Source organism: Protopterus annectens, chromosome 10.part0, assembly GCF_019279795.1.
Source record: "Protopterus annectens isolate FY-2018-M chromosome 10.part0, PAN1.0, whole genome shotgun sequence".
NCBI classification, from domain to species: domain Eukaryota; kingdom Metazoa; phylum Chordata; order Ceratodontiformes; family Protopteridae; genus Protopterus; species Protopterus annectens.
Window position 1 is genome coordinate 1,610,264,036 of NC_056744.1, and position 18,765 is coordinate 1,610,282,800.

The 18,765-nt window shown below is 41.5% G+C and overlaps 1 protein-coding gene across 1 annotated transcript in view; it reads right to left on the reverse strand.

Annotated features, from left to right (window-relative positions):
* LOC122813789 (nucleoredoxin-like) overlaps positions 1–18,765 on the reverse strand; it is a 180,272-nt gene that overhangs the window by 94,135 nt on the left and 67,372 nt on the right. The window contains exons 6-7 of the mRNA XM_044086294.1: positions 8,518–8,624; positions 437–616 (exon numbers count right to left, since the gene is read on the reverse strand). Coding sequence (XP_043942229.1) covers positions 437–616; positions 8,518–8,624 — 287 coding nt within the window. The remainder of the gene's footprint in view (positions 1–436; positions 617–8,517; positions 8,625–18,765) is intronic.

An 18,765-nucleotide genomic window follows, 5' to 3' on the forward strand; every position in this document is an offset into this window, starting at 1 on the left:
CCTGGGTCACAGCCAATGGCAGTGCAAGATAAACCAATCAATTTATTATTTTATCAAATAAATTAGAATTAACCAGTGAACCATCAGGTGTGGTCTTCTTAAGCTAAGTACACTAAAATTAAGCATTTATCATAAACACATGTCTCTCTTAATGAGTTGTAAGATCAGCCAGTTCATCATACCATTAAAAACATCCAGTACTGGTGTCAAACATTTCTATTACCTTCCAAAAATGAACAGAACATTGGTGTCTTCTGTTAACAACAGTAATATATTTCCATTTTCAATACTCACTGCTCACCACTTGTTCACAACTCCGTCAGCATAGACTACTCCACCACAATAACAGCAAGTCTCTGTTGGTACTAGCTAGCTATTGCACTCTCATACCAAAGCTGAGAACTATAGTGTTAGTGTTTGTTATGCAAGTCCTTACCCACAAACAGCACAAGACATGGTCCCTCGTGCAGCAAAGTAGCATTGGTCTCTGTCAGAATGTTCACAGGTTTGGGGTACCAGGGGAAGTGCTTACACTCCGGATCATCTAGAACAGCAGGCCGGCCATGAGGTGTGATCACATTCCGCTCAGCATCCAGCAAAATCAGGGTCGGAATTCCTAAGGAAAGGAGAGGAAAAAGTCAGTCACTTAACTTGGGTTTCAAATCAGTTTGTTTGTTTATTTATTATGTACTCATTAATTACTTAATTAATATGTTCAGTACTTGTAATTCAGGGGCTCACACTTGGGATAGGGAGCTCTTTGTAGTACACTGTTGCCATAGAATGAAGGAACCCACAGTAGTGCAGGGGAAGAGAAGTAGAGATTTGCATTCAAAGATGAGCTGAATCTATCAGTGTTGATTGCTGGAAGCCATTGAGAAGTGACGTGGGTCTTGAACCATGATGGTTTGCAGCCAGCAAGCATGGAGCTGCACCATGAAAGGTAGAATTTTAAATGTGGTCCTAACCAAGGCAGATGGATACAGCGATGAGCAGATAAAGGTTTCATTCAACAACAGCGAGCATGCCATGATGTCGTTCGAGACAACTAAGTATGAAACCAAAGACAAAGATATCAGATTTCACAGAGGTGGATTATGCTAAGCTGGGAGGAGAGTCAAATAAATGGGTGAACTAGTTTTGGGAGGAGGTGAAGACAGAGAACTCAGTGTAAATAATTTGAAGATAAGGCAAAAAGTGCAAAACAGGAAAAATGTAATATGACAGCATAGTTCATGCTTAGGACAAAGGACAGGGCACACAAGGTTGAACGGAAGATGTGTGCAGGTAAAAGCATAGGATAAGGAAGGAGACAGAATGAATTCAAAGGAGGTGACAGCAGCAAAGACACAAGTTAAATGGACTGGCCAAAAATGTCAGAATGGGAGACAAAACTCTTTGCTTTTGGAATAATGCAGAAAGAAGAAACGGGGACAAGGTTTGCCAGACTGAATAATGAAGGAAAGGAGATGAAAAAAGAAGAGAAAAGAACAGCGCTACTATAATAAACTTTGCCTCAGTGTTCAAAGAAGTGGAAGACGGATCCCCTGTTCGAAGGGGAACAGTAGTAGTCAGACAATGGGATAGACAAGAAGGAGAGAGAGAAAAAACAGGTAGCCCTATGATTGTATACAGCACAGGCTCAAGATGAGCTGGTTTCCAGATCCTTCAGGGATCTGGCCAGTGTGCTGGTAGATTCTATGACAGAGACCTTCAACATATCACTAGCCAGAGCAGCTATGCCTGAGGACTAGAATATGGCAAGACTGATACCTGGATATAAGAACAGGGGTATGAAAAGTCCCTAGAACTGCTGGCTAGTCTCTTAGACTCACAGTGACAGCAGAGAATATCATGGAGAGAAACTTAAGGGTAAAGGTGGTTGCTTCCTAGATGGCACACTTACTAGGGCAGCAGCCAACAAAGGTTTATAGCAAGAGGGAGCTATCAGCTGAACCTGATCAGGTTTTATGAGTGGGTTGCATAAAACTTGTCAGGGAAGCATGTGTGGGTGTGGTCTACCTGGAATTCACCACAACCTTTGAACTGTGCTGCACAGGAAGCTGCTAGGAAGACTTCATGAAACACTTTAATTCACTGTTTATTGTAATGTGCTCTGTAACTGCCAATACATTTTTCAGAGTATCAGTGTATGTAATACTTAGGGGATATGTATCTATAAGAATATAGGTCCCCTAGGAAGACAGCACTTGAAGCAAAGTCTCCAAAGCAGGCTGAACAAGGAGACGGTAACTGTTAGTTGCCTTTCTAGAGCCAGAATTTGCCAAATCATGCATGCACTCAAGTCATTGTGCCACAGGTACCAGTATGATTCTATCATAGTCCATGTAGGTGTAAATGACCTGAGATGTACCTCCCTGGACTATATGAAGACAGAGAAGTAAATAGTGTGGTAAGAAATAGCCAGAGAATTGTTATGGCTAGGCTTGTATAAGCCCTAGGGCTGATAGCCTAGTACCAACCTATGAACCTATGAACATTATGGAGCTTTAAGACTAGCTGTCTCAGCCTGGCATGAGCCTAGCATTAAGCAGCATATTACTATTACCAAGGATGATGCCACAATAGCAGCAAAAAAAAAAAATATTTCAACAACTGGTTGTTTTTCTGCTGTCATTGTAAGACGATCCAATATTTGTCAGCTTGGGAAGACATGATTAACAGACCACATTGCTTTACCAAAGATGGTCTGCACCTCTCCCCTATAGGTTTTTGAACACTAGCCAAAACTTAATCAACCCCCACAGTGCCTTTTTTAGGCAATGCCAAATTGACAAACCTACCGACATAGCAAACTCAACTCAAATGAACCTCAAGGTGTTGCTGCTCAGTGCCGGGAGCCTAAACCAAAAATTGCACTCTATCCAAGCCCTCCTCACACTTGAGAATATAGACCAAAAAACTGCACTCTACCCAAGCCCTCCTCACACATTTGTGCAGTTACCGAGACATGGGTTAAAGTGGAAGACAGTACCTCAGCTGCGCCAGGTGTGATTGTCTTCCACACTTTTAGCCTGGTAGCTGCACAGACAAGGGCTAAAGGAGGAGGTGTCTCAACAGACAGCAACAGCAAGCATTCCTCTATGCTGGTCAAACAGGATAAAGTGCTGGAGCCCTCCATGTACAGATCACCATAGACAAAATCCCATACCATATCAAAGCTAGCTATAGGCCACCCTCCATATCCCAAGAAGCTCACAGTGCATACTTGGACCTACTGGAGACACTTACCAGCCAACCTAACACACTACTCATGCTAGACTTTAATTACCCCACTATAGACTGGGAATCCTACGCAGGCTCAAATCTACAGGCACAGAGATTCCTGGACTTCGTAAATACAAACACCTTTTACTAACTAGTGAATACGCCCATTAGAGGCTCCAAAATACTGGACCTTGTACTTACAAGTATGGGAGAATGCTGCACCCCCCAATGTCTCATCCTCCCTGGTGAGTTCCGACCATAAAGCTGTCTCCTTTGAAATTAAAATTGACTCCATAATTCCATTAAAACTAGTAACAGTTAGGAAGTATTCCTAAGCAAATTACCTTTTATTAAGTGATGGATTGTCGAAACTCAATGGCCCTCCAAACCCTGAGAACACACCAGCCTACGCTGAACTGCTCTCAGAAACTCTGTACAGCCATGTCAGTGGCTGCATAGTGGCTGCTGTGTCTATCAAAAGTAAGCCCTGGACTAGCTCTAGAAACAAACCATCCCAAATTAAACAGGATATATAGCAAAAGGAAAAAAATATGGCAAAAATCAGGAAGGGTAATTCCCATAATAAGAGAAACTCATCAAAGTAAATAGGCAAGTAAGAGGGCTAATTAGCTTAAGCAAAGCCATCTTTGAGGTTACGATAGCCTCCCATTTGAAAAATAACTATAAGGCATTCTACAGCTATGTCAGAAACCAAAGGCAGCGGACAGTAATGGGCTGAACTAGTGGTTAATGGTGCCACATTCACTGAGCCTGATGATATAGTGAACCTGTTAGTGGACAGTTCCAACCTCCCCACAACCATCCCCTCAAAAATACCCTGAAACATAACCCCTTTAGCTATACCTAGGGAGCATGTACTGGCTGCACTTACTAAAGCCAAGAACATGGCCTCACTGGGCCCTGATAGCATCCTAGGATGCCTCATGAATAGTCTAATATATGACTTATCAGGACCCTTGGGGTTGTTATTTAACTATAGTCTTAAAACAGGCTTTGTGCCACATGAATAGAGGAATGCACCGATCATCCCTTCATAAGGGAGGACCTTCAACAGATCCTGGAAACTACAGACCTATTAGTCTGACTAGTCATCTTTGCATAGCCATGGAAAGAGTTATCATGGAAATTATCAACATGGACATAGCAGACCTCCAGACACTGGACCCTTCTCAGTTTGGCTTTGTCAAGGGAAGGTCATGTTTACTGAATCTGGTGGGCTTCTTTGAAAAGGTCACTAAGCAATGGATAAGGGGAAAATGGTGTATACTGCCTACCTAGATATGGCTAAAGCATTTGATACAGTACCGCACTCAAGCATTGACAACAAACTTATGGAACTATGTATAAACTCCTTTATAACATAGTGGCTGGTGAGTTGGCTCACTGGTAGGACCCAGGAGGTTAGAATCAGTGAGACCACCTCCACAAAGAGGCCAGTCACCAGTGGAGTCCCCCAGGGCTCTGTACTAGGCTCAGTCCTCTTTGACATCTACTTCTCGGATGTCATAGCTAATATCGAAAGGACTTTGGCTGACCAGGTTTTCAGAAGATTGCAAACTGGGAGCAGTCATTGAATCTCCCCAAAATAAGAACACAATTCAGAAAGGTCTAATGTAGACAAACACTTAGTCCCAAAGCCATGGCTTAAAACTTAATGCCAATAAATGCGTTATAGCACCTTTTGGGAAGTCTACCACCCTGGGTAACTACGCAATCAATAAAACACCCTTAAAAGTTGATTCACTAGTCAGGGATCTGAGAACTCATGTAGACAGAAACCTAGCCTTCAACCAGTATGTGTCCAAGGTCATAAGAAAATCCTTCTATGTTGCTCAACTTATAAGCAAGGACATGACATCTAGGTCCAGAAAGGTCATCATACCACTGTATTCTGCCCTCATCAGACCCATCATAGAGTATAATGCCCACTTCAGTATGTATCTGACCAGACACATACAGCAATTGGAATGGAACATCCACAAAGTTTTCTTACACAAAGAATACAGGGAGTAAACACAATGTCCTATGCTGATCACCTCAAAGCCCTGTCTCTTTACTCTGTATCATACAGAGTTCTGAGAAGAGATCTTTGTCTGGCATATGGGGCATCCCTGGACCTTGTTTTGATGAACCTTTTGCACATCTACAAAACAAACAGCATCACAACTACTAGATTAAAATACCTAAATGTTGCTTGTGACATAAATAGGACATGGAGAGTCAGATATGTTTCTTAGAGAATTCCTTTTCTCTGGAACAGGCTCCCCATCCATGTGAAGCAGAGTTTCTCCCTATCGCTTTTTAAGTACAACTCGGACTAGTGGATGGATAATCAGAAATTCACCCCAGTCTGACTCCTATGTCTCTGATGGACAGAGAATGTCAGTAAATCATCATCCACATAAATGAAATTTGTGTGTCATATTTGGGTTGCAAACCTAGGCTTATAATGGTTCTAGTAGTTGTTAACCTGGTGTACACTCAACCTATGACCATGGGAACTGAGATAAAAACATCTTTAGATACTGGTCTCCAACATAGATTTACTGATATATAAAAAAACAGTTTTCACCAACTTTCAGACTTGTGGCATCACCAGTTTACTTCATAGTGTTGGTACTGTGCCTTGTCAGCCCTGTGCAGATACAGAGATGAAGAAGATATTCAATCATTTTCCTGATCTGTTACATTTTTGAACTTCCTTTCCCTTTTACTAAATTAATCTTGTCAAGTTTCTTTTTAAGCTCCCCAGTGTGTCGGAAAATTTTCTTTTGCCTATTTTTCATGTCTTTCTCTAAAGCCATCCTAGCCTTCCAGCCAAGCTTTGCCTCATTTTCTCTGGCATCCTCTTAGGCCTTTTTCTCACTCTGCCTCTGATTTCTATAGGCCCAGGCACATGTGGGAGCACAGTGATGATGTGAGGTACTTTGAACCTATATCAGGGTATAAAGCTGATATTTTATTTTCATTTTGTTGACAAGCTAAGCCCAACATTGAATTATTCCTTTTTTCAGTTGGGATCTAGGCAGCCAAGCATGAAACTAATGAGGGACTTTTTCTTAACACAGTGATAGCAGATTTTTTTTTGCAGAAAGTTCATTTTTAGGTAAACACATTATTAGGGTACATATACAGTACACAATTAATTGACCCTTTTAAAGATTTGAAAAGAGAAAACCTTTTACAACTGAACTGCAGATGACTAAATCTCATGTAATTTGTTGTGGCAAAGTGCATCTCACCTTTTTGGTTGAACTTTACATGTAGAGATAATATATTATTATTCATAGCACTATGTGCTTTAGTAAAGTTTAATACAACAACTCAGTTGATTACTATCCCAATTTTATTCCTGTTTAAGCAAGCATTTTAATGCATATAAGCTCTGTCAGTCACTGACTGGAAAGCATTAAGGCAAAAATCAGATCAATTTTTCGTGAGCCTATCCTAACCTGGACCAGGATTTTATGTTATTTTCAGTTATTAAACTTATTTTCTATTTGAAAACTCTGCAGATCATTGTGATTGCTCTTTTATTCTCAGTTAAGTAGTGTGTTTTCCTGGTAGATTTAAAGTACCTGGTGGATCTTTTTTTTTGTTTTGTTTTGTTTTGCTTTTGTTATACATTGAAAAAAATGATAAAAAGAAATCAGACCCAAACAATTAATTAGCCCTTTTGCAGATTACAGTGTGGATATCAAAGATAATGATAAACTTGCCCTTGTCCCTTCTGCCTTACTAGGCAGGTGTGGCAAACAACCCTAAAGGGTAAGAACATAGCTCCTTTATCTACTGAATGTTACCTTGTGTACTCCAGCAAAGGCAAGACTTTATGAGATGGTGTAAAATCCACCAGAAATGACCACCCAAAGTCCAACAGTCTACCCAAGTATTCAGATGTCACAATTCTTTCTCTGTTGCATGTGTTTCCTGCTCTTGTTTTGGTGTTTGTTGTTCCACCTTTTTGTACTTCACAGCATATGTTCCTATTCTCCCTTTCAGCCTGGAAAGTATGCTGCCCCCAAGGTCATGGATGCAGGGTGCTTCCTCATGCTGTGGTACACAGGACAGTATGCTATTTTGAAAGAGCTAGGGGAGGTGTGTGGTGGTAGGACTTTATTCTACAGTGTGGCACCCCCCCCAACAAAAAGCAGTTCTGTTTTCCTTCCTCAGCAACACAAAGTACAATGACATTCTAGGTTTACATATTCCAACATCTCCCCCAAAGGTATCCTAGTACATGTTGTATAGTTTGTATATTTAACCGGATACATATTACGTTGTCAAAACATAACAAGTTCGAATGCCATATTGTCGAACCCATATGTTCAAAATTTCAGAAGTTTGAACGTTTCAATGGATATTTTCGTTCAGTGCGGAAAGGGAAGATTTCCCTTTACTGCACTGTAGTGCGATCTTGGAGTTGGTATAGTTAAAGAGTGGGGGTGTTGGGGGGTGCAGGAGGGCTTGGCCCCTTTTTACAACCGTCAGGTCATTTTTTTTCCTGTTTTTTATTTATTTATTTTGACGTTTTCAAACTTTTGAAAGTTCAAATGTATGGGTTTGACCTTATGGCATTTGGACTTTTGAAAGTTCGACAACGTAATATGAACCCTATTTAACCTACTCACCATAATCCTTGTTTCTACTAGGAAACAGGCAGTCACTGATCCAGGCCATTCTCCCCAGGTTTTGTCTGTGCATCATCCCTCTGTTCCTTACCTGTGGCAAGCAGATAGTCATAGCTACTGCTCCTGCCCCTCCCCTATCAGATATTTTTCCCTTTCTGAGAAACCCACTTGTAAGTTTGGGCTCATTCATGGAACTGGGCTGCTGTTACCCATGGGTGGTCTGATGAGGCAGTTTCCAATCTTTTATAAAGGATTTGGGGAATCTGGGCCCAGAGTTTACACAAATTAACTGTGTGTGAAAAATAAATATGGCTAGGATAGGAATCAGTGTTCTTGGAAGAGGCAAAATACAGACATCAGGGCAGAGAAAGAGGACACATACGCAGATATTTGGTATGCTGGATTAAATAAACTCTGTTTACTGGGTCATAGACTTCTTACAGTGGGGCAGATAAACAATAATATCACCAGTGCAACCTTCTCATGGCTCGTATTCTAAACATCCGCAGGATGACAATGAACAATTGTGGATGTAGATCCTATGGAAGGCATGTGACTGTCTGGGGATGAAACCGATAAGAAGACTTGTTAAAAAAAAGGAACAGGATTACTGAATGCCATTACTGTCAATTCCTACCTTGTATACTATACAATCTGTTCAGACTGGATCTTCTTTTCTCATCAGCATAAGGCACTGCAAGCCAGGGCATCTCACTGAAATACTGCGTAAATGATCCGTCTGATCTGGCAAACAAAACAATCCATCAGCATCAGGTGAGGCACACTTATCTGCAGTTTATTAAACTGTTCCTCTGCTAAATTTGCATAGCAATAACAATAACAGACTTGATATTCATCATTCCGTCCAATTGAGTTCTGGACATTTGTACTCCAACTTCCCATCCTGATCCATTTGACAAAACCAGATTACTTTTCAAAGAAATATTCATATCTTTAAATGCATTACTGCTACTAAAGAAATGTAAATGGCAAACTTTACAGTAATAACATGCATTAGAGTCTAGGTCTTAAAAGGGATTTTATAAATAACAATAAACAGAGTAAATATTAATTTTTGGAAACAGCTTACATTACTACAGTAACTACTCTAAGCACACACATACTGTCAGCGGCATTTTGTTCATGCACCTGTGAAGTTTCACATGATGCTAACACTAGACACAGATCAAGTATCGATGCAGCTGTGGTGCCCACGCATTGCGGCAACTTCAAGATGAACATTTTCAATAGCTTATATGTAGCATGGTTTTGCAATTATTAATCTTCATATCAACAGACAATATTAAATGCCTAGAGGTGTAACTAGGATGATCTTGGAGAAACACCTGGGGGCATCACTAATGTTTAATGTGATAAACCAGAGACTTTGATGATACAGTCAGCCTGACTTACATCGTCTGTCTGTTTCCTGTTTTGTTGAATACAATGCTAATGTCATTTTTCCTACAATCGTCTTATATCAACATTAACTCACCATTGGTTTTTGAACCCACTGCCTTGATACAGAGGCTGTTCCTAGCATATCTACCAGTTTCTCAGCATGAAAGAAATCTCCACATTACCTTGAATCATATCACACCCTACCATCTCAACCTTCAGGCACCACCCTCTTGTTCTTGCATACACATCAGTATAGGTTCATAGGTTAGGTTAAGTACTAGGCCATCTGCCCAAGGGCATTTATAAGCCTAGCCAGAATGTGTTGGCCTTTGCCACTCCCTTAGATTAGTTCCCTGTGCCTCTGTCCAGCAGAGCCATTAGTTCCCTGCGCCACTGTCCAGCAGAGCCACTGCAGTGATCCCAGAGGTAAATTTTCCGTTTCCCATCCACCCAAGGTTTCTCTGAAGAGTGTTAGTGAGGGGCTCTGCCTGATGTATATCAGAATCCTGTTCTGAAGCATGGAGTGTCTCTGGGATAGGAATCTATCCCTCCAGCGTGTCCTATTTAATCGGTGTGGTGAGGTTTATATCTCTAGAGCGTGTGGCGTGTGGCTCTCCGGGATTTGTTTTTTTTTTTTTTTAGGTGAAGCATGTCCATCAATTCTGATTGGACATGGCCTTGTATGTCAGGCAGAGATCACCTCTGAGTAAGCGGTATGCAACAGAGTACAGCTTGAGTTTGAGTTGTTGTTGTTGTTATTTTCTTGAAAAATGCTGATCCCTAAACTTTCAAACTGTTTAGCTTGTCCAAGATAATTTTCAGCAAGGCATTTTCCCTCTGGGTGAGAGAAAATTTACAGATGCAAATATCTCACCTTTCAGGTGATAAACCTTGAAAATAAAATTATAAATAAAAGATGTAAGGTAATAAAAAAATGACCAAGAGGGACAGGAAGAGAAGAAAAGAGACCGGTTCTGCCGTTAGTGCCTCTAAATCCTGTGGGTCAGTGTGATCCAGTGTTGGGATGAAGCTTTGGCAACTAGAAGACATAGGTTTGAGTCCCAACCTAATGGAGACATAGCGCCTAATTTCTAGGATGGAATGACATATTTTTAATTAATTATATATCTCAGAGGATAACCCTTAGGTACAGTAATTTGTTCTTTGGCACAGAGTTGGTATGGGAATCGGAAAAGATTTATTGAGCTGGTGTTCAGGAGAAAAGATGAGAAGGAAGGAATGAAGGGGTATAGGCAGCAGTTGTGTGCAGCAACAGTTCAAGCTAAATTAAGAGAATACTGGTTTATGGGTGGTAGGGAGATAGGGTAGTAAGTATATGGACAGGATTGTGAAATGTAGCTGAACAGTTGGCTTGGTACAGCAGAATGAGAAAAGCAGAACTACAAACATGGTCACTGTAGCATAAATTCCCATCTATACAGAATGATTTATGTATATGTGTGTGTGTGTGTGTGTGTGTGTGTGTGTGTGTGTGTGTGTGTGTGTGTGTGTGTGTGTGTGTGTGTGTGTGTATATATATAAAATACTTTAATTGAATAATCACTTCTGACATAGGCAAATTTATATTTATACAAAAGTAATCAAACTGTATTAACAAATTAACATTAACAAACATTGTATTTCACATATATTGTTATATATCACATTTCTGTACTTGCTTTCTGCCTGTCCACCTGTCTGGTCGTATCTCCGGCCTTAAGGTAGTCCCTCGCCCAAACTATTCGCGGGTTCCCAAGACCCAAAACGCTCGCCTCAGCGAATGCTCGGACCAGAATAAGGAAAAAAATAGAAAGTCAGCCCAACCACTACTTTAATACAGGGTAGTCCCTCGCCCAAACTATTCGCGGGTTCCCAAGACCCAAAACGCTCACCTCAGCGAATGCTCGGACCAGAATAAGGAAAAAAATAGAAAGTCAGCCCAACCACTACTTTAATACAGGGTAGTCCTTCGCCCAAACTATTCACGGGTTCCCAAGACCCAAAATGCTCACCTCAGTGAATGCTCGGACCAGAATAAGGAAAAAAATAGAAAGTCAGCCCAACCACTACTTTAATACAGGGTAGTCCCTCGCCCAAACTATTCGCGGGTTCCCAAGACCCAAAACGCTCACCTCAGCGAATGCTCGGACCAGAATAAGGAAAAAAATAGAAAGTCAGCCCAACCACTACTTTAATACAGGGTAAAATTAGAGCATTCTTCTCTGCTAAACAGTAAACAGTAATGTACTAGTCTCTGGAACCTGGCAGTGCCGCTAAAATAATTATAGCCCTAGCTATAATTACCTGAGGTCTGCTTCTTTACTGCATAGCCACAAATTGCTGTTGAAATTACTCCTGGCGGTGGATGCCCCGCTCCACTCGCTCGCTCGCTGGCTCGCTCCGCTCCCCTCCCTGCCCCCATATCCCACCTGCCCCCAGTACCCCTACATTTATAGGTATAGCCAGACCCTCCCACTTTCCCCCCTTGCAAATCCAAACCTCCCGTGACTCACCCTACTACTCCTCCCACCTCAAGGCCCACCCACCTTATCAAATCTAACACCAAACCTCCTCCCCCTCCCCATATCCTCTCCCTACCCCCATCATGGCCAAATTCATCTATTTCATCGCCCCTCTCACAGCAATACTACTTATCACCATCTATTTCTTAACTAAGTATGAAAATCAATCTTTGGTAGGAATCCCCTTCCATAAGGGCCACACTAACTCCCAATCCTATCTCTATGTCGTTCCTATTGCACCTCCACTCTACCAAGACAAAACAATATCCCCCAAAGTAGTCCATCTCACACTTCACCACCCCAAAACTCCAACTAACAAAACCAACCTCAAATTACTATTTAAACTACAAAGATTTTTAGTTTACCTGAAAACTAGAATAATCATTGATGGTGACATTCATCCTAACCCAGGCCCCCCTACAGTGCCAAACTCTAACCCCTCTAACTTAACCCGAAAATCTACTGACTCCCTTCTAATACTACATCTTAACCTTAGAAGCATTAACAATAAAATTCACACCCTACATGCAATGATAGCTACTCACTCCCCTGACATTATGTGTCTAACTGAAACCTGGCTAAAACCCACCACTAAGGATCAAGAGATCCTTCCACCCGGATATAATATCTTCAGGGCTGATCGTGTAAAGAAAAAAGGTGGAGGAATAGCAGTTATGTTTAAAAATACCCTAAATATCCATAGGAATCCAGTACAACCTCCTATAATCTCTAATTTAGAACTAATTGCCCTAAAAATTTGCCTTAACACTCAAAAATGCCTCAACCTCATAGTTACCTATATCCCACCGGGGAAGAATACAGAAAACTTAGAGCAAACCTTGTGCTGGTTAGCCACCAACTACCCACAAGAAACCATAGTACTTGGGGACGTTAATATTGACTGTTCTCTCTGCTCCACCCATACAACCCCACAACCCATTAACTTATATGGTTTTTCCCAACATATCCTATCCCCTACCAGAATAGGCAATTCTCTCCAAAAAGAAAGTACCATTGACTGGATCCTTACCAATAGAGACTCAAGCAGCTATACTACAGGCACCCTTCCCAATGACCTCAGTGACCACCTTATAACTTATATTATTAAACACAAATGCCCTACTTCCAACCCTCCTGTATATAGACTAATTAGAAACAAAAGAAATTTATCCCACAACAATTTCTTGCTGAACTAAAATGCTGTAACTGGACCATATTAAGAACACTACCCCTCCAGGAGAGTGTGACCTACTTTAACAACACATTCCTTAAGATACTTGACTCACATGCCCCACATAGACAAATCAGATCCAAAATACGTATAGCTCCTTGGCTTACTAGAGAAACAAAAACTAAAATTAAACTCCGTGACCAAGCCTGGGACAAATGGAGAGCAACAAAAACCCCCCAAGATCGAACTAAGTTTCAACATCTAAGAAATACTACTAAAACAGCCATTACCCTAGACAAAAAACAATACTTCTGCCACCTCTAGCAGAAACACCAGAACAACCCAAAGAAATTCTGGGCATGTTTTAACAACCTCCAGCACCCAGGTAAAACCACTACCCCAACCCCCGAGAAACTCATTGAGAAAGGGCAGGAAGAAATAGCCAATTCCTTTAACTCTTTCTTCACCGAGACAATCCAAACCCTTGCCAGTCAACTAACCTCCTCTCCCCCATCTGCCACACAACCCCATGTTGAGGCCCCTACCCCGTTCACTTTTAAGCCAGTCTCCACATCTTACATAAGTACTCTCTTAAAAAAGCTAAAACCAACCACTCTAGCAGCTGATCACCTCCCAGCAGAATTCTTACAAATTGCGTCTGATGTTATTGCATACCCTATATCCATCATTATCAATAGAACCATTACTGAAGCTAGTATCCCCACTATTTGGAAGATTTCCTACATCATCCCGCTTCACAAAGGAGGTACCTCCACGGAAATATCAAACTATAGACCAATAGCTATACTGTCCCCAATAGCGAAAATCATGGAAAGATGTATCCACAAACAACTTCTTCACTACCTAACTTGCAATCATCTACTATCCAACACCCAGCATGGCTTTCGCCCCCACCACAGTACAACCACTGCCCTCCTTTCCTTTGTCGACTCCATTAATAACAATCGCAATAGCAAACTTATATCCTCTGCCCTCTTTCTTGACCTGTCAAAAGCTATCGATATGGTCAATCACCAGCTCCTTCTGTCCACCCTTGAAACCCTACATCTGGACACCCCAGCACTAACCTGGTTCAAAGCTTACCTAACTGGTAGGCAACAGGCTGTCCTGTGGCAAAATAGACTATCAGGCCTGCTTCCCAATACCATAGGTGTCCCTCAGGGCTCAGTATTGGGTCCACTTCTGTTTTCCATCTTCATTAATGACCTTCACTCAGTTATCCCTCAATCCACCTGCATCCAATACGCTGACGACTCCACCTTAATCTGCTCAGATGTCTCCCTCCTCAACCTCCAAACCACCACTCAACTCTGTTTTTCTCTAGTAGAAAAATGGTTCACCGACCTCAAACTCCTACTCAACCCAACCAAAACCAAATTACTACTATTTTTCCCCAACGTCTTCTCTACCCTAGGAAAAGAACTCCCAAATACTGATAATACTACCTTCCATGTTAAATCCAATAATGGGACTATCATAACCCCTGTCACCAGTACCAAATTACTAGGAGTAACTATTGATCATAAGCTCAAATTTGACATCCACATTACCCAAACCGTAAAATCTGTTAACAAAATACTCGGATCCATGTTAAGAATAAAAAACTTTTTAACTCCTACTGCCAAACTAACCATTGCCCGCACACATCTCCTCTCTACCCTCCTCTATGCCTCCCCAGTCCTTTCTTTCCTCAATAAACGTGAACTAAACATGCTCTCTCTGGCCTATAACCACATTGCTAGATTTATAACAGGTTCTCCATATCGCACCCACCATTGTCATAACCTGAGGCAACTTGGCTGGTTGGAACTGCCCAACCTTCTCAAACTCAACCAACTCACTGAAGCATGTAAAATAATTAATCAACCAGATAGAACCCCCTCTCTGTGTAGCATACTGATCCCATACACTAACCTAAATAGTCTCCGATCATCCAACAGCACCCAGATCCTAACCATTAAAGCTAACAATTCTGGCGATGCCCTCTTTGCCAACTCCATTGGCAAGCCATGGAACTCCCTCCCAAACTACCTTAGAAATACAACCTCTCACAACCAGTTCAAAAGCAACCTGAAAGAATATCTCAAGACACAATGGCTATGCCCATGTCCTGAACCTGACTAACCTAACATATCAAACTTACATACCAAATCCATCCAGTCCCCTATCTCCTTAATTCTTGTTCCCATTTACTCATCTTGAGAATCCTCTTTACCCCAAATATAAGCGTGTGACTCTTGAACTCGTATATATACTATTAGTATATAACATATCTCTGCTATGTATTACCAGCCGATCGATCTTTATCTCATAGTACATCTATGTAAAATGTACTTTCTTACTAATCTTGTAAATGTAACACGTCTACTTTTTTTTATACTTTTTATAACTTGTATTTTTTTATAACCTGTATTGTTTATAACTTGTTTTTTTTTCAACTTGTGTTTTACCATTATGTTGGAGCTTTTCTCCTCGGGCCTCTACTGAAAAAGGATATGTATCCAGCTAGACTAGCCCGGTTAACAAATATAAAATAAAAAAATAAATAAAATAAATAAATAAATAAATAACCCAAGCAGCATTATAGGTTCATAGGTAAGTACTAGACTAGCTGCCCTATTACATAAAGTATTCAATTCCTGACCCTTTTTTAAACAAGAAACATATTTATTAAACCATCACTTATGACATAAGCAATCATACATTTATATAAATAAAAACAAACCACGCTAACACAATCCTAGTCGCAATGAGCAAGGTGGTAAAGGAGGTAAAATTCACTGTATGGGGAATGGAGGGGGAGATTGGTCTCCCAGGTGACTGAGATCAACATTCAAAATTCAGTCAAAGAAAAGAAAATAAAGCTTAGCACACAATAACCCAGAGTGCAACTGCAGGCAGGTGAAAAAGTACAGCTGTGTACACTTACCATAAATGTAGATGTTCGAGTGTATTCACTGCTGCAGTCATTACATTTGGGTTATCTGCTTGCAGTAGCCCTCAGTCAGCCTGATTAACAAAGTCTTGGGTCCTTCATCAGCTGCTGTCTCTTCTTCCGTGACGTCAGGTTGTCAGAGGTATAAAACATGCAGCCGAAGTCATTACATCAGTTTTTCTTGCCCTAGATGTCAGGTCCCCTTTAATGGGAAGCAATTAAATGTATAAATATACAAGGTTATACCTCAAACAAAAAAGAAAATTCACCAAAAAGCTTTTAAGCATTGAAAAGGAGAGAAGAGGTATAGCCAAAAAAAAGTCAGGGGGCTGGAGGGAGGGTAACCAAGACTGCAACAGTGAATACACTCAAACATCTACATTTATGGTAAGTGTACATAGCTGTACTATATTCTTTGTGTTTCACTGTTGCAGTCATTACATTTGGGTAGATTCCCAAAGCTAAGGATGGGAGGAGGAATTTAGATAGCATTAGGACCAGCTATAAGGTCCTGCAAAACTGCAGTGGCAAAGCCAGCTCTGGATTTAGAGAAAATTGGCAAATGGTAATGCTTGGTGAAAGTATGTACAGAACTCCAGGTAGCAGCTTCTAGGATGTCCCTGGTAGGTACGCCTCTGAGAAAGGCTGTAGAGGCAGATGCAGCCCTGGTTGAGTAGGGTCTGATCCCCTGTGGGATAGGTTTTCCATGGTGCTTATAGCAGAAATGAATGCAATGGCCTAACCATTTGGAAATGTTTTGCTTTGAAATAGCCTTCCCCTCTGTCCCTGCAGCAATTGCCACCAGCAGTTGTTCAAATTTCCTTTGAGGTTTAGTCCTGTCCAAGTAGAATCTAAGTTGTCTGTGTACATCTAAGGAGTGCAGTATCCATTCCCTTTGTTCTGTGCATTAGGAAAAAAGGTTGGCAAATGAATGGACTGATTAAAGGCCACACTGGATACCACCTTTGGCATGAAAGAGGGATTGGTCCTGAGGGACACCCTGTCTGCATGAAAGATGATAAAAGGCTCCACTGCCATAAAGGCCTGTAATTCAGATACCCTTCTTGCTGAAGTGATAGCTAAAAGGGAAGCTGTTTTCCAAGAAAGGAATTTTAAATCTATAGTAGCAGCTGACTTGAAAGGAGGAAGGGTGAGTTTCTCCAATACAAAGTTTAGGTCCCAGGCTGGAGTTGGAACTCTCCTGGGTGGTCTTAAATTTTTGGCCCCTCTGAGGAACTGCTTGAGCAGTGGATGAGAGAAGAGGGGAGGTTCTGTGTTATAATGAGCTGAAATGGCTGAGGCATGAATTTTTATTGAGGAAAAAGACAGGCCCTTGTGAAGCATCTCAGTTAAGTATTGTAAAATCTGAGTTAAATTGGGCACTGCTGTGCTCATCCCTTGAGATTGGTTCCAGGCACAGAATCTTTTCCATTTTTCAGCATAATATTTTCTAGAACTAGGCCCCCTTGCCTCAAAAATAACATCCATCACTGGTTTACTGAGGAATGGTAAAGGAGAGCGTAGGTAATTGGCCAGGCTGCTAGGTTCAGTGTTTGAAGCTAAGGGTGCGGAATCTGGTTCTCCTGCTGAGACAGCAGGGTAGGAGTCTGAGGCAGGTGCCATGGGGCCAACAGTGACACACTGTGCAGGAGGGGGTATCAGTGTTGGCGTGGCTAGGCTGGTGCAATCAAAATCATCTTTGGTTTGTCTTGTTTGAGCTTTAGTAGTACTTTGGAGAGCAGAGGCAGAGGAGGATAGGCATAAACTGAAGAACAGAGCATCCACCTTCCAAACTTGTATGTGGGGAGTCCTTGCGCAAAATCTTTTCAATTGATAGTTCCAGTTTCCACTCGTGTGGGTCCATGAGGTTTCTGCTTAGTCCATCTGCCAGTGTATTTAGTTTTCCTGGCAGGAATTGAGCTTGTAGATGCATTTGGTAGCTCAAGGCTGTGTTCCACTATGACATGGCTAGTCTGCAGAGGAGGTAAGAATGTGTACCCCCCTGCTTGTTTATGTACCACATAACAGTGGTGTTGTCCATATTTACCATTAATTGCCCTGGAAGAATGTGGTCTTTGAAGGCTGTCAGAGCATTCTGTACAGCTAACATTTCTTTATGACTGATGTGAAGGTGCATTTGAATTGGGTTCCATTTGCCCTGAATGTACTTCCCTGCCAGGTGTGCCCCATGCATAGTCTAATGCATCTGTTGTTAGGGTTTGGGCAGCAGGGGTTAGTGTGAATGGTAGTCCTTTGTTTTGGTGGCAGGCCTCTGCCCACCAAAGGGACTCTAGGCATAGGCAAGGAATGATAGGAATCGTTGCTTCTAGATCCTGAGAATGTTGACACCATAGGCTTTTTAGATACCATTGTAGTTTCCTCATATGCAGTCTTGTATATGGAATTAGGAGAATGCAGAAGGCCATGAACCCCAAGGCTTGTAGTATTTGCCTTGCAAATAGCAGGGTTTTTGTGGCACTTGTTTGAAGTAGCTTGTCAAGTGAATTTGTTTCTCTGGCATGAGGAAAGCCACCTGGGAAGTTGTATTCAAGCTTGCTCCCAGGAATATAATTTGTTGACAGGGTACCAGGTGTGATTTCTTTTCGTTTATGGTGTACCTCAGACAAGTTAACACCCTTTGTACAAAAGCCAGATGATTCAAAAGTATGTCCTGGTTTTCTGCCTGAATTAGACAATCGTCCAGGTATTGGTATATTTGAATATTTCTATGCCTGCAAAATACAATGACTGGAGCTAGGCACTTTGTGAATACCCTGGGTGCAGTAGATAAGCCAAAGGGCAGTGCAGAGAAATGATAGTGCATGTAGCCTGCTT